Raw genomic sequence first — 17,266 nt, forward strand, 5'->3', positions numbered from 1 at the left:
AATTATTAGCAGTATTGCATATTAAAGAATGCAGTATATGCACTTACTTGTCTATTCCATAAACGTAACTCATTGCAATATTCTCCAAAATGACAACAATAAGTAGAGGCAGTGTAGCAGAGTAGTCATCAAACATTGCTACAAAGTAATTACCAGACCGTTGCACAAATATGAGGCCAATGCAGAATGCTAGAAGACAGCAAGTAACTGGAAGAAAACAGAAAGAAAAGAGTAGAGGTTGTGTGTTTTTGGTATTGTTGTCATTGTTTCTTTTTGAGATCAAACTGCAGCTTGGCCGTTTTCCTTTTTCCCTTTTTTTGTTTATCCTCTAATCTTCATCTAGAAATATGTGGCAAAACTAGGAATGACTCTTTTCCTACTTAGCTAGGTACAAATTCCCAGTGTTAGAAATGAAAAAGGACTGGGAAGATTCTATTATTATTTAGAATATTTGGAGAGTGGCTTCAGAGCATAACACATACTTTCCAGGTTCTAAGATTTCATCCTTGGCATGGGCAGATAGAGGCACAAAAAGATTCTTCTCAAACCTTGGACAACTGCTGCAAGTCAGAATCAGCAATACAGGGCTAAGCAGACTAGTGATTTGATTTAATATAAGGTAGTTTCTTATGTTCCTGTGACTATGATATGTTGGAATGGGGATCAATATGTTTGGTTTAAACCAAATTTCAAACGATATAATTATATTGATTTAAATTGAAATAGGAATCAATAAACTTTTCTTTAAACATACTTCTTCAAATGTTCTGATGTAATTCTCCAATGCCTACATTAGTGGAAACTGTTTTTCATTACTGTATTGTGTTAGGGAAGCAGCTTATCATAGAACATGTATTAGGCAAAAAGACCTCCAAATAGTTTACAGAAGTACACACCAAATATGAAACAATTTTAATCTGAGCTTAAAAGAAATATGCAAAGGGATCCAGAAAGATGAAGAAATTAAAACTGGGAAAACATGAGAAGCTGAACGGCACAGATAGACTGTCTCTCTTTTGGATATCTTTCCAGATATCCTAATTTACACTTTCGTTTGTGACCTTCTGACAAGCAAAGTCAATGGAGAAGCTAGATTCACTTAAAAATCATATTATAACTTAATAACGACAGTGATTCACTTAACAGCTATGGCAAGACAGGTGGCAAAGGGGCCAAACATCACTTAATAACTGTCTCTCTTAGCAGCAGAAATTTTGGGCTCAATTGCAGTCAAAAGTCAAGGACTACCTGTATTTATTTTAAAAAAATTGTTATCTGTTCTGAGTGCTTATCTCAGTAGAAACACAGAGCAATAACAAAATAACAATAATATAATTTAGGTACTATGATGCACCTTCAGCATAATCTGGTAGTACCTAGCATTAACTTTATTTAAAATAATACTTATGGTCTCCATAAGTATAAAAATTAAATTATTATTATTATTATTATTATTATTATTATTATTATTATTATTATTATTATTATTATTATTCTGAGAATATATAACTATGAGTCATCATAGGGGCTATGCTTACTTGCCCAGAAAAAAAGATTTTTTTTCTGTTGATATCTATCACGATAGCTGTATTTTAATTTGGAAATTTCCTAGAGCACCAATTTGTTAAGAGCAACTTCACAAATGTACCTATCCACCAAAAAGGATACCCACATCTGTCCTAAATACTTGGAAACACTGGTTATAATATTTAAAATTCCAATGGAGGATTACTAATGTTAAAAAAGAGAGAAATATGCATAAGATGTGTGAAGAAAAAAAAAGACAAAATTGTCTTTTAAAAGAAAGGTCATAGGATTGCGTGATAAGCTATCTTCAAAAGTTGGGTTCACATAATCCTATAGGAAACTCCTTTATCCTAAAAAGAGTCTGTGATACTTTAAAAGTTTCAGTACAGCAATGGCAATGACAAACAACTTTTGAAAAACCTTGTAAAGGGAACTTTAGGGACTTCTCTAGGCCAGGGGCCTTCAAATTTGGCCCTTTTATGACTTGTGGACTTCAACTCCCAGAATTCCTCAGTCAGCGTGCCTGGCTGAGGAATTATGGGAGTTGAAGTCCACAAGTCATAAAAGGGCCAAATTTGAAGGCCCCTGCTCTAGGCAGTCACCAGGAGTGAGCCCTTACTCAAAGGCGCACTCAAATGCACACAAAAAGAAACATTGATTTTTTTCACTAATTCCAAAGCACCTCTTCATGGCCAGCCTTGGTAACAATCAAGCAGGTCTAAATATTCAGAACAAGGATTAATAGAATCTAAGAAGTATATTAAATAATTTCCATTTGAATAATTTGGCTCTTGAAAAATCCCTTTTTGTCTTTGAACAGCTGTTCCATATTTGAGATGGACTATTCCATCCTTATAGGAAGTATTCTATTACTGTTCTGACCTTGCTAGTAAGGTCAGAAAAGTGCATGAGCGCTTCCTTTGAGACCAGAACAGCCTATTGAAAATGTTGAACTTGAAATGCTTGGCACACTTCTAATAAAACCCATGTGGTCTTCTATTGACAGAATCACGTCTATCATCAAAGGGAGGCAATTCTATCTCTCCCCTGCAGTAACTTGCACATGCTCCTAATTTGCTCTGAACAGTCCTGTGATAGGAGGGGTTTCAAAGAGGAATAAAAGCACCTTTTCTACTGGGAAAAAAGCATTCCATAAGTATAAAATCAAATTAGGAAGCTACTTTGTTGAGGTCTCTTTTTTTGCAGATAACCTCAAAGAAAGAAACATATGCCAACTCACCAGTCAGAATTTCTTTTCTCACTTTGAAGGTATCAACTATAGGTGTAGTGATGCCTTCAATGGTTCCAAACATGCTGCCAAGCCCTAGATTTACCAGCATCAGGAAAAACATCACTGACCAGAAAGGAGAAGCAGGGAAGTGTGTCATGGCTTCTGTGAAGGCAATGAAAGCTAAACCAGTTCCCTGAACAGCCTGTCAAGAAGAAGTCTCAGTGATTAAAATTGGTCAAGAAGAGGAAGCTTGAAAAGACAAAAGAGACACTGTATGGTGAACAAACACACTTAGTGAAGAGGAGCAGGGATAGATGGTACTGATTAAAGCTATGACAGCAAGCTGAGTAAGATGATTGTCTGATCATTGTTTTATTCCAAGAGTTTTCTTTGTTCATTATTGCAGTAACACTGATATAATGGCCCGTCCTGCGGGTCCTGTCAACCCAATTATTCCAGCTGGTGGGGTCCAGTCTTTGCCAGTCTTCTCTGTTGTTGCTCCTGCCCTCTGGAACATCTTGCCCCTCAATGTGAGGTTGGCCCCAACCCTTCTTTCATAAGGACTTAAAGACGTGGCTCTGCTAATTGGCTAAGAAGGAGGAACAGCACAGAGGAGGTGATTGATTAACAACAGATCCCATCTCCCCCATTCCACTCTCACCCTCTCCACATGTCTTTAGATTTTAATGTTTGGTTTTAATTTATTTATGTTTCGATGTAGGTAGGTAGATAGATAGATAGATAGATAGATAGATAGATAGATAGATAGATAGATAGATAGATAGATAGATAGATTTTTATGATTGTAAGCCACCCAGAGTTACTCTATGGCAGACATGTCAAACTCGCGACGTCATGTGACATTGCGTGACATATCGGGACTGTTTTGTCATTGCTGGCAATGGGGTAGGTGCGGCTTCTGTGTGACATGTCTGGCCCACAGGCCAGCAGTTTGACAGCCCTGCCCTATGGGAATGAATGAATGAATGAATGAATGAATGAATGAATGAATGAATGGCCAGTAGTGGCTTACTGCATGGAAAAATAAAGACACCAGCTATGGATTTTGTACATTCCTTAATATCAGCAGTAAACTGTTCCAGTTATGAACTTGATAGGGATGGGAATGGATAGAACATAAACAAGGAAACTTGAGGCAAAGTTCTGATTTAGTACATTCCTTGGAAGTGAAAAGCAATGCTATTCTCAAAGGACTAGAGGTTTATTAAAACAATTGGTCATTTGTAAACTTTGTATCATGAATTGAATTATTACTCTGACCTTATTAAGTTCATCTTCAATTTGACATGGTTTCAAACCCAGAGGAAATTCATCTTCTTTAACTTTCTGAATGATATCATAAACCAGATTATAATCCTCTGCTGTAATACTTGATAAATTAATATGATGAGGTATGATAGCCTTGCTGAGGTTTCCACTATTCAGAAGGCTGATAATTTGTTGAGAATTTCTGTAAAACAAGCACAAAAATGCAAAGGCACACAATCACACAAAAGAATAAGAATGGAAAATCCTCAATGAAATATTCTATAAAAATGGATAAATATTCATACTGGATAATGCATTTCTCATTTGTGATGTTTGCTTTGAAGCCCAGAACAGCAAACACCACTAAAGTTGCCAGCACCGAAGTGAAAAAATTGATGAAGGACACCAGAACAGCATCGAAATGGCAGTTGTTGTCTCTCTTGTTGTAGCTCGAAAAGGCAATGACTCCACCAAATCCAAGTCCTAAGGCAAAGAACACCTGAGTAGCAGCTTCTCTCCAGACCTTAGGCTCCAGCATTATTTCAAGCTGTTTGAAATCAGATATAATATAAGTCAACTACAAAATGCAGCATTTCCATTAAGCAGAGAGGGAAGAAATCATGAGGAAACATTGTAAATATCACTTTTCGGTGGTAAAACATAGCTCAGGCCAAATCTGAATTTGATAATGGTCACTAGATCAGTATTGGTCAACCTCAGCAGTTTTAAGATAGGTGGACTTCAACTCCCAGAATTCTCTAGCCAGCAAGGAGAATTCTGGGAATTTAAGTCCACACATCTTAAAGTTGTGGAAGTTACAAACACTGCACTAGATAACCAAGAGTATATTCTGTCTTCTATTCGTTTTGAAAATTAGCTAAAACATATTCCAAATATTACTTAAACCTGACATTAAAAATTTTGCTAATATTTTCCATTTATATAGGTAAAAATAAACTTTTACCAATAATATTGTCAATATGGTTCTTAAGAAAAACTGGAATTTTCCCAGAGAAATTTTGGCATGTCAGAAATAACAAAGAACAACCCAGCAGAACTAAATTGATAAATGACTGATTCAAATGAATAATTCTTATTATTAATTGCTGCTTAATCTCTAAATCAAAATCAGAGTAAAACTATGATTCCTATATAAAAAAGAAAAATCTATTTTCAGGAATTTGAGAAAAAAGTGCTTTTAGTATTTGAATGATTTATTCAACAACGTGTAACATTTCTTGAAAAACCAAGATTTGGGGAATTTTTAAAATTATTTTTCACCTTTATATCAATTATAGAAAATAAATAGATTGAACAGATCTTAAACGGAAATGTAAATTTTACTTTCTGAAAACAGAACAACTCAGTAGCTGAAGCTAACGCCAGATTGATGGCACACATCTGTGCCCATCTAATCTGATGAACGTGTTATTAGTTCAATGGTGTTTACTCCACTAAAAGCTGATCTAAGATCACAGCTTCTGGATTTTGATATATGCCAAATATCAGTAGTATTATCTAACAAACAGAAATTTTAAAACAGTCCATTATTTCAATATTCTTGTTAAACATAATGCATTCTTATAATAAAAGGAAATCCAAATATTTTTATAAGCTGATAGAGTGATTGTTCTCTAAAAGTGTACATTTCAATAATAGGAAACACTTTCTATCTAAATACTTCTATTGAGATTTATCATATAAACAAATCTTCCCAAGTTGACATACCATAGTTAAATCACTAGATGGCACTATATACACAGTTTTTATTCTCAATTTCCAATTGCTTTTGAATAGTCTTACTGTTGTCAGTCATGTAATCTTACCCTAGAAAAGTTCTTTCTGGTTTTATTTTCCCCTCAACATTTCAGAAATCACATTTCTCTGAGTTTTTTTTTTAGTTCAAGTATTGTTACATCTACTCATTATTTGATGGAAAATGAATTTATGGACTTAAGGATGCAATCATATGTTCACTTCCTTAGAAGTAAAAACCATTGGAAACTATGATAATTACTTCTAAGTAGACTTTAATAGGATGGAGGATTAACAGGTGTATCAGTGAAAAAGCACACATTTTGCTACAAAATTGTAGATAGAATTATGCTGGTTTTCGGCCAGAATAAATATTTAATTTGACTCGAGTAGATAGAATGGTCGAAGACTTGAAATCCGAAAAACTGGCTGCTTCTCAGTATAGACAATATTGAGCTAAGAATGGCTCAAAATTTACTTTTATAGAAGTATTTTATATACTGAAAATACTGGGATGGTGGCTCAGTTCATTGCAACCAAATTATCAGACATAATACTGAACTGCAAATTTATAACAATAGTTTTCTTATACTTGATATAGCTGTGTTGAAGGAAGTCTCTGACTTAAACTGAACTTATAAGTACATAGAGATAGCCATATTGAAATATTTGATTTATTGTAACTGAAATGAAAAAAAAATGTCAGCCTGGCCCCTCCTATATTATATCACACTCCAACACTCCAAAAAACAAGCAGTTAAGCCTTTATTGTGTACTTCTGATTTAGAGAAACAGTTGGTGTTCTGCACTGGAAGAAGCCTGACTTTAAAATGATAGGTAGCTGAGAAAAATCCAACCAGAGTCCAGATCTCTTATTATTGGTTCCAAGCCTGAGGAGGTATTTAATTTCTACCTCTCTGTGTGTTTGGCAATGCAAAGAGTTAAGGTGAAGTGCTGGACATAAAGCAGGGGAATAAATGGCTGTTGGGGGCAGAAATTGAAGAAGATTGTTGCAAAATTATTTAATCCAGGGGATATTTGTATCTGTCTGTTCTCAAAAAGGTTATTATGTGCCCAAACAAGCTGCTTATCTAAAATGGACAGCATGTAGAATTAATTACCATCTGCACAGGGTGTAAAATCATTGAGGCCCATATATAAAGGCAGGGCTTTTTTTCTCATAGAACGCTCAGAACAGAGTTCCGGCACCTTTTTTGGATGGAACCTTGTAGGGTAGGCAAGGTGGGTTGTATGACATGTGTGAGTTCCGGCACCTTTTTCTTTTACAAAAAAAGCACTGTATAAAGGGATTAAATAAATCTTAGTTCTTTCCAACTGCTGTTTCAGACTTCCCAGCTGACTTTTCCTAAACCTTTTCATATTCTCTAGTTTACTTTATCATCATTAAATTTTAAATAATGCTTCCATGATTCTGTTACATCAGGGGTGTCAAACTGCCAGCCCACAGGCCTGATGCATCATAGCAAAACTGTGCTCACTCCATTGCCAGCAATGGCAAAAAAAAGTCGCGATACGTCACGACACATCATGTGATGTTGTGAGTTTGACACCTTTGTGCTACATCTTAGTATTCGACATAAGATTTGGAATTGTCTTGTACAAATCAACTGTATACTTTGCAACATGTTAATCACTTTTCAAATGTGTACTAAGATAATTTAGATTATGTAACAGCTGCAGCTGTGAAGGTCTTCAAAGGGGCATTTTGCTTTGATCAAAATTTGATTGAAGTCCCCATTTGAAGTGGCACAACAAAATGAAAAAAAGCATTTTCTTTTAAATGTTGGGGTTTTGTGGCTATGCTATTTGGAGCTTTACACTAAAAGATGATTTCTGGTTTGGGCAGAGTTAGTTAATTGTTCAAGTTGAGGCATCACTTTGAATCAGATTGCTGTAGCCTTGAAGCCATTCCCCAAGGTGGAGTTGAGCCACTCCTCACAGCTTTATTAAACCTCTCTCTTTAAGCTTTCACTCCTTAATCCCATGAAGGAGAGCAGGGGCAGACTGGTGAGGCATCTCCCCTTCCCCTTATTTGGATCAGTCCATGCACTGGGGGACAAATAGCTGAAATAGGGAATCAGAGGAGGGTGTACATGTGTCAAGGATTTTTTTATCTAATTTTGAAAGTTACATTATAACATAACATAACATAACATAACATAACATAACATAACATAACATAACATAACATAACATAACATAACATAAATTTGTTATCCTCCTGTCATAGAATAAGCTATCTTCTCTTCTTTCATCAAACACACCAATACAGTGTTTTGGATGTCTTTCCTACTGCTGTAAACTCAAACCACTGAAAGTGAATATAAATCAAGGACCATGCCAATTAGATGGAAAATTCCTAATCCTCTGATGTAGTTTAAAAACACACAACAAATTACTTTTTATATTTGAGCTAGAACTATCTTCAATAACACACGTATCTCAAATCAGTAGACTCCTTCTAACTGATTATGAGCATGAGTTTATTGAAGCTATTGAAAGGCAAATAGTAAATGGGATCAGAAGCACTCAAATATTACCTTTGGAGTAAACATATGACGAATCCCATCCAGTGAACCATTTAAAAGCAGCCCTCTGATTAGAAAGCACAGAAGTACGATATAAGGGAAAAGAGAGCTAAAGTACATTACCTGAAAGATATTAAAAGCAAATCATTTTAAAAACAAAACAAAATTTCTCAGCCATCCTACCCTGACTGACAATAGCAATGAGCTAGTCTGAAATGTAGGTTTTGTGTACACTCTCAACAGTCAATTCTGTGTTAAAATAAGAAATTCTCCAAACAGGCAACCTCCAAGTGTTAGACTTCAACTGCCCTAATCTCCAGCCAGGAGAGCTTTTATTGGGGTTCAAAGTCTATTAGAAGGCACCAGGTTGGAAAAGGCCCGCTTAAGAGATCGGTAAAAGCCAACAAAGGTTATTGCTCCTTTATTGAAATAAGTGTATCATTGAAATGAGAAATTATTTTATTCTGAAATGAATAAACAAATGGGAACAGAGTAGTGAAACATGCATCGTCACCAGGAGTAACCATAATGATCTGGTCATGTCTCTATAGAGAATCATTGTTGTGTTTGGTACTTTCTGAAGCCCAAGCCTTCTTGCCCAGCTGAATCGCTGAGGGGGGGAAAAAAAGAAAGATTCCCCACTCCATATTCATTTAGGACATCAGTATACCTGTAAACCATAATTTAAAAATAGCAAATCATTATCAAGAGTATGTTTCTTGCCCATCTCTCCACTGTATCAGCAGCAACACGGGCTAAGGTGAACTATCATCTTGCTCAATGACACAGACTGCAAAGATAGGTCAAAACTAATTTTGATTTTATTTTTATGTCTAAAAGTAATTAAAATCAAATATAGTTGCCATTTAATCAATATCTAGTCCAATTCATGCACAGGTGAATCTTCTGCCATGCTAAAATCACATAAAAGCTATTGTAGTAACAACTTCTGGAAGTTTCTGGGAGGTTTCTGGATATTAGATAATTGGAATATGATATTATCAGAACTAACACAAGATAGGTAAAGAGATTTGTTTCTGAGAAAGAAAGAAATGCTACATTTATAGACTGACAAACAGAATCCTCTTGTTTAAATCCAATGATTTACTCCATTAGAAATGATATTTTCCGTTAGAAAAAAGGCAGCCCACTGGAGAAAAAGAAAACTGAAAGCATATAATAATAATAATAAACCTTTATTGTCAAAGTACAACATGTGTACATTGAGATTAGCTGAGCCTCCCCCCGTGCTCTCTCCCCCCAACACACAGTGACAACAAACCCTCCATCCCACCACACCATGTGAACCAACTACACCACACACCGGCCTCCCAAGTCAATTCTGCATAAGATTATGTCCCATTCAAAAGCCTAACAGCCCATGGATAAAAGCTATTTTTCAGCCTGTTGGTACGGCTGGCTATATTCCTATATCTCCTACCGGATGGTAGGAGAGTAAAGAGATACCGTCCAGGGTGTGAGTCATCCCTGAGAATCTTCCTCACTCTTCCAAGGCAACGAGCCCTGGCGATGTCATCCAGTGGTGTCAGGGAACAGCCCACAATGTCTTGTGCTGTGCTCACTACCCTCTGTAATACTTTCCTGTCCACAGCTGTCAGACCAGCATACCAAACCACAATACCGTACGAGAGGACGCTCTCTATAGTAGACTGGTAAAAGAGGGTCATTAGCTGTTGTTCTACCCTGTTCTTCCGCAAGACCCTAAGAAAGTGAAGCCTCTGTTGAGCCTTTCTAGCCACCTGAGTTGTGTTAACTTTCCAGGTCAGATCTTCACAGAGGTAGACTCCCAGAAATTTAAAGGAGGAAACTCTCTCTACACAGTTCTCTCTGATGTAAAGTGGGGCAGGTTCCTCCTTTTTTGTCCGGAAGTCTAACACCATCTCTTTCGTCTTGCCGATGTTTAGGTGCAAGTTGTTGTTACTACACCATATGGATAGTTTTTGTACCTCTGCCCTATATGCTGTCTCATCCCCAGCTGTAATAAGACCCACCACAGTTGTATCATCTGCGAACTTGATTATCACAGTGGATGGGTCAGATGATACACAATCATAAGTGTATAAAGAGTACAGTATTATATTTGCCTCAGACTGCTGTCTGGAAGTCTTTCTGAATTTTGCCAGAACACTTCTTCCAAAAAAGAACAGCTGCTAGAATTGGGTATGCCTAGTTTAATAAAGAGAAGGGTGAGGGGTGACAGTGTTCCAATATCTCAGGGGCTGCCACAAAGAGGAGGGACTCAAACTATTCTCCAAAGGACCTGAAGGCAGGACAAGAAGCAATGGATGGAAACTAGTCAAGGAGAGAAGCAACCTAGACCTAAGGAGAAACTTCTTGACAGCTAGAACAATTAATCAGTAGAACAACCTGCCTCCAGAACTTGTGAATGCTCCAACACTGGAAGTTTTTAAGAAGAGACTGGATGGCCATTTGTCTGAAATGGTATAGGGTTTCCTGCCTGAGCGGGTGATTGGACTAGAAGACCTCCAAGGTCCCTTCCAACTCTACTACTACTACTACTACTACTACTACTACTACTACTACTACTATTATTATTATTATTATTATTATTATTATTATTATTATTATTATAAAACTTTTATTCATAAAATATGAAACTCAGTCAACTGAACACTCAAATTGACTGGCACTAATGGCTTACATGGGTTGCTGCCAGTATCCTAGGTATCAACCAGGTATCTCCTTAAAATGTAAGATGTTCCGAGTAGCACAGTTTTTTGTAGCTTTGCTGGAGTTATTGCAGGAAGCTACAGATTATTATTATTATTATTATTGTTGTTGTTGTTATTATTATTATTATTATTATTATTATTATTATTATTATTATTATTATTATTATTATTACCATGCCCTGAAGAGCAGGTAATAAATTATTAATATAAAAGATAAAGCTCAGTTCTTGGTGACTTTATGACCATGTCCATCTAATTTTCCTGGAATAATATGGAGGTTGGCCATTGCCTTTTAAAAAAAAATGTTTTATTAACCTCCCAGTCTAGTCTACAGTCCAATGGTCTCCACTTCAAGCCCAAATCCATTTAGGTTTTTGATGTCAGCCAAAGTTTTTTGACAGCTGCTATTGTTCTAGCTGAGAAAAAAAAGTGAAAGCCATTATGAATAAGCAAATTTAAGAGTGATTGTACTGAATGACAACCCATCTTTGAAACAAAATATCTAAAGCAGAGGTGGGGAACTATGGCACCTTTATGACTTGTGGACTTCAGCTCCCAGAATTCCTTAGTCAGCTATACTGGCTCAGGAATTCTGGGAGTTGAAGTCCAAAGGTCATAAAAGGGCCATAGTTCCTGACCCCTGATCAAAAGCATAATTTTCTTAATAAGTGGTATTGTCAGTCTACATTTCACTACAATCAAGTATTTTTGCCCACAGGAAAGACATTCATGAGAAGAATTTCCATATGAATATAATTGCAGAAAAGTAAAACAAGGTATGAAATATGTATGAAAATGTTTGAGCAGTCTAAAGGATGTCATATAAAAGGCTTCATTAACTATCTCCACATACTATAAATAATGTTTTCTTCCTCAATGCAGTAGAAATCAAAATATGCAAACTAAATTTTAGGCATATTATAGAATGGTCCAAATGAGTTGTGAATGGCTCACAAGAAATGAATAGAGCCCTGCTGGATCAGAAACTGGTCTAGTCTAGCATTATAGGCCAAAAGTTGACACTTAATGAATCTGGGAGGTTTACAAAGAAGGATGCAAGGATGATTAAGTGCTTAATATCACGAGGATCACTTAATATGAAACTTATCTTCAGATAAAATTGATCATTTTAGCTTGATAACTCAAAAATTATGGCTACATAAAAATGGGTGAAAATATGAAGTCAAACAATTATACTTTCTGGATGTGCTACTGCAAGTTTTCATACCAGAGAAAGTCTATATGATCACTAGGAGTCAACGCCAATTAGATGGCACCATTGTTTTTGCTCATCTTGATTATTTTCTTCCTCAACATGGTTAATTTAGGTGATTAGTTTTAATACTTCTATTCGGTTCTCTTTTCCACTCTATGTATCTTCTTCAAATAAAGCCATGTTATCTTCTGTACTACCTATTCTGAACCCCAACTGCTCTGTGCTCTTATTTTACATCCGCTCCAATCTTTTTTCAGTGATGCAAAACTGTTCAGCTCTGTCTCCCCACTCACAGTTTCCTTAAAAGATTGCATGTCTGTTTGATAATAATAATAATAATAATTTTATTTATATACCGCCCTTCTCCCGAAGGACTCAGGGCGGTGAACAGGGCAAGCATAAAAAATACAAAAATACAAAAGTTAAAAGGGATTACCGTAAATATATGCCCAAGTAAAAACAGTAAATACAAATTATTAAAATAGCAATAAATAACCCCACCCATCCCCCATCAGGCCAGGCCGGCTTGTTCAAATAAGAATGTCTTTAGGTTGCGACGGAAGGAGCGAAGGTCGGGCGCCATCCGGAGCTCAACCGGTAACTGATTCCATAGCTCCGGAGCGAGTGAATCTTTTTGAGTGAATCTTTTTCTTGCTGTTGAAGTCTCCTATATGATTATATCACAGATGTTTAATACTTGAACTGACTGTTTCACTATTTCTCAGACTTAGTCCAAATCAAATTAATAAAGCAAACTGTGCTCAAAAATAGAGCTAGTTACCCCACTCAGTTGGATTTTCTTTTCTTTTTTTTAATTAAGTGGTGAGATGTAATTATAACTATTATTCATAGCAAATGAAAAGAGATCAAGGTTCTCATGCCTCAATAATCCCTTCTTTTATTCAAAGATGTTTTTTTTATTTTTAGCAGACTATAATTTAAAAATTATTGTACCAACATTTTTCTACTTGAAAGTGTAAAGAAACATACACAAGCACACTCAGTGAGTCATATCTTCAAGCTTGCCCATGCAAACTTTATGGCAAAATAGGCAAAAGGGTGTGGCGAATAAGAATGTAGGTGGCAATACTCACTTTGCCTGAAGATTGGATGCCTTTAATCATTGCCAGGCACACCATAACCCATGCAGCCAATAAGCAGATGGTCATTTTCCAATTCAAACCTCCACTCTCAGATATAGAATTAGAAATATTGAGTGCTTCTCTGTACCAGTAATACGTCGTAGCTGAACTTTTTTCACATTCTGGCTCCACAACTAACCAGAAAATGAGAAAAGGGAGAGAGAGGGAGAGGGAGAGGGAGAGGGAGAGGGAGAGGGAGAGAAGAGAAGAGAAGAGAAGAGAAGAGAAGAGAAGAGAAGAGAAGAGAAGAGAAGAGAAGAGAAGAGAAGAGAAGAGAAGACAGTTATAAAGTAATACAAAACTCTTTGAAGTAGTCCAAAAGCCTTAAGGCAATTGCTGCAATCTGCTGCTTTGCCTTTTGGACCATATTTAGATATTTACATTTAAGAACTCAGAAAAAATGAGCCAAACTATAAATATTTTGTTTGCATGTTGTTCTAAACTTCTACAATGCCAATAATTACAGTTAGTCCCATACTGTCTTCAAAAGCAGTTCAAGACTTTTTAAACTCTTTAACTCTGTCAAACTCTTCACTTTCCAAGATGGTTTCTTCTCCTATGCAAAAGATGTTTATTTTCCTCCACTAATCTCCACTAATCATTTTTACTTTGTTTCTAATTTCTGTTGGTTACATTTTCAAGTTTCTCTCTCTGATTGTCTCTGCTTCCCCACTGGGAAAGAAGAAGGCCCCAGGATCTTTTTTGGTGTCTTCTCTTGGGATTTATTGAGGTGTTGGAAGCCAAGGAAGTTACAGAGGGATGAATGTACCATGGAAGGGGCAACACTCATTGCCCACTACTTGATCTACACTACACTACAGTACAAGAGCCCTACATCTCATAACTACAAGACTCCTGCACCTCATTCAGAACAATTGTTTTCCCCTTCACTTGAATGAGAACAATTAAAGGGATTTTGTAGTACAGTGCTATTTTAAATAGCAGCTCTGAAATAATCCAGATTAAAAGAGTAAAATAAGATTCAAAGAGTATTAAAGAGTATTTGTTTTTTTCCCCCTCAAATTGCATGGCAGCTGCAAAGTACAGTACTTAAAAAGATTATTTTAAAGTATTCTTATACCTCAAAGGCTATCCATCATATCGCAAACCATACTTTGTCTTTTGAAGGTGAATCTATACACAGCCAATTTTAAATGGGTTCAGGACAGGCTTTGTGTACTATAATTTCATATCTGTGTATGGAACCTCAAGCAGTTGAGAGGACTTAACTTTTCATCACCTGACTAGAGTAGAGAGCATGAAGTCAGGATAGTTAGAAAGCATAACAAGGTGATCTCATCATATTTGGCCAGATGCATGACAAACTAGAAGGAAGGAATAAGCTGCATTAAACTAAATTGTCTCTTTTGTTTTTCCTTCAGAAATATCCAGCTTCAAAGGAATGAGAATTGATATACATGAGGGAAAATATACTATATTAAAATAAGTCAACTTATGCCACATTTTTCATGAATTGTGTACTATAAACTCTTAGTTGTAAATAAATCCCCTGAATTCTGTGGGACCAACCTACCCTTTTTCTGCATTTTCTTCTTTTTCCCCTTCTTTTTAAAGAATTCTGACAGGAAATTCCCTTCAATTAAACTCTTAGAAAAAGCACTTATTCAGCCAAATGGCTGAATCTTTTTTTTCCCCTGAACCATATATTTTATTTCAAATATGGAGTTTAAGAAAAGTCATTCATTCTAGAATAATACTGATTTATAAGTATTTGTATGATCCAAATACCAAGAAGCAATACAAAACAGTTACCTCAGAAAGTAGACTGTGGTAACATTTGAAAATTATATATATATTTCTATCAGGCAATTAAGATTTCTTTCTATTACTTGATCATCATGTGATAAATAAAATTAAAAGATAGACTGCATTTTACTGGATATGCCATAAAAGTTATGGCCATCTATGATTACTTAAAACTTGCTGATTTATCAAGCAGGCAGATTATAGTCTGATTGTTCACAAGCATTTCCTTTAGTCTCTTGGGCTTTCTACTGTTTAAACTTTATGGAAATAGAGTGAATGTAACAAGAGAGTCCTTAGTGTGAAATTCAGTCTGAAAGTTATTTACAAACTGTGTTTATAAGCAACAGAAAATATTTGGCATGCAACAAGGAAAGGTTTCAGAACATGCATTTTCCACTGTCAAGGGAAGTGATATTAACATGTTAACATTTGTTAAAGCCAATTAATTCTAACTCTCTTCCATTAAATGAACTGGAGACACTTTGCATTTAAATTTAATTTTACATTTAAAAGTTACTTACTTCATTTGTTTCCAGTCAGAATATTTGGGGTTTGCAATGATTTCGATCTCAACTTTAAAATTGATCACACATTTTGATGGAGCTCTTTAGAAGATTCCCTTCTCTCTTTTTTTGCACTATGTGCATAATAAAAAATTGGAATGTATGATAAATTTTGAGGTAATAGATTAATCTTCACCAACTAGATTTCCTCCAGTGTATTGCATTCACTGATAGGGATTGTAGGACAATATACCTCGAGGGCAACAGGTTGGGAAAGACTATTGTAAAAAGAATGGGAAGAAAATCTTGTTTTCAGAGTAATTCATTCTAAAGTCAAATCTATAATATCACTCTTTTGATTAATATTCAAAATGGAACCTGATGATTTCCCCATTAACATTGTCCAAAGGCCATTTTGGTGAATAGTAGCCACTCAGTATGCCATGATTTACTAGTATGCTAACCAGGAAAGGGCAGCACAGTGTCTCAGCTGTGTTTGTAGGCTGGAAAGCCAGCAGCCCACATTCGAGACCTGAGTGCCACACGACAGAGTGAGCTCCATCCTCACCCCAGCTCCTGCCAACCTAGCAGTTTGAAAAAAGGCAAATGCAAGTAGATAAAGAGGTATCACTTCAATGAGAAAGTAACAGCATTCCATGTCATGCTGGCTACATGACCATGGAAATGTCTTTGGACAGTCATGGCTCAATGGCCTGGAAATGGAGATGAACACCACCCCCTATAGTCAGCAACACCTAGCAGAGTAAAATCTACAGGGACTCCTCTTTTAACCAGGAAAGAGTGGCCCAAAGTCACCAAATGGGAGTTGACCTCAACTTGGGTCTCTGATCCTACTTCAGCACATTAATTCAACATACTGTATTGCAATATGTGATGGATGATAAAGCTATTGAAGTTCTACAACATGCTTCAGTGCCTTCTCTAAATTTGCCAGTTCATTACAAAGACACATGGCTCATCTAACTGGCCTCTCCAGCTCTTAGTCATTCTTCCAATATTTAATGATGGGATACAGGGGTTGATAAGAATAGTTTTATTATAAAGCTAATAATGGTGATGAGGGAAATCAAATTTATTTAACAATGCTGCCAGATCAATACATTGTGAACCAAATTACCTACACCTATTTATTTTTCATTTTGTTCACTATTTAAAGAAAAACACTTAAAGGCTTCAGTAAAAAGTGCATTGTTTAAAAGAGAGAGAAAAGACAATACATTCCTACAATTAACACTTACAGGTATGTGAAGAATTTTTCACCAAGGGACACTGGTCCCATGGTAATGGATGTTGAAAGGATTGAGAAAAGTAAAACAAACTCCATCCAATGATGACATTGTAATACAGGGCCACAAAAAAGCATACCTGTGAAAGAAGCAAACATTTAAAATACAGTTTTCATAAATGAACATTAGTTCTGTGCATGCTTCAGAAATGATTTGGAAGAACTGCTCAAGAACACAGCATCTTTCTTAAAGCTAACATATCTGTGCTGTTCCTCCTACTGAAGGGACCCTATCTGGACCAGCTGTTTTTGGCAATTAGTATCTAGTCTACAAACTCCTCTTTGGG

General features: G+C 36.0%; 1 protein-coding gene across 1 annotated transcript in view; it reads right to left on the bottom strand.

The window, feature by feature from the left end:
• Window positions 1–17,266, bottom strand: part of SLC6A15 (solute carrier family 6 member 15) — a gene marked incomplete at its 5' end in the record, with an annotated part of 29,098 nt that overhangs the window by 5,733 nt on the left and 6,099 nt on the right. The window contains 7 exons of the mRNA XM_083366657.1: window positions 48–207; window positions 2,768–2,960; window positions 4,040–4,229; window positions 4,333–4,574; window positions 8,344–8,454; window positions 13,356–13,537; window positions 16,933–17,059. Of these exons, the coding sequence (XP_083222783.1) occupies window positions 48–207; window positions 2,768–2,960; window positions 4,040–4,229; window positions 4,333–4,574; window positions 8,344–8,454; window positions 13,356–13,537; window positions 16,933–17,059 (1,205 nt within the window). The remainder of the gene's footprint in view (window positions 1–47; window positions 208–2,767; window positions 2,961–4,039; window positions 4,230–4,332; window positions 4,575–8,343; window positions 8,455–13,355; window positions 13,538–16,932; window positions 17,060–17,266) is intronic.

This window comes from Vipera ursinii, assembly GCF_947247035.1.
Source record: "Vipera ursinii genome assembly, chromosome: 6".
NCBI classification, from domain to species: Eukaryota; Metazoa; Chordata; class Lepidosauria; order Squamata; family Viperidae; genus Vipera; species Vipera ursinii.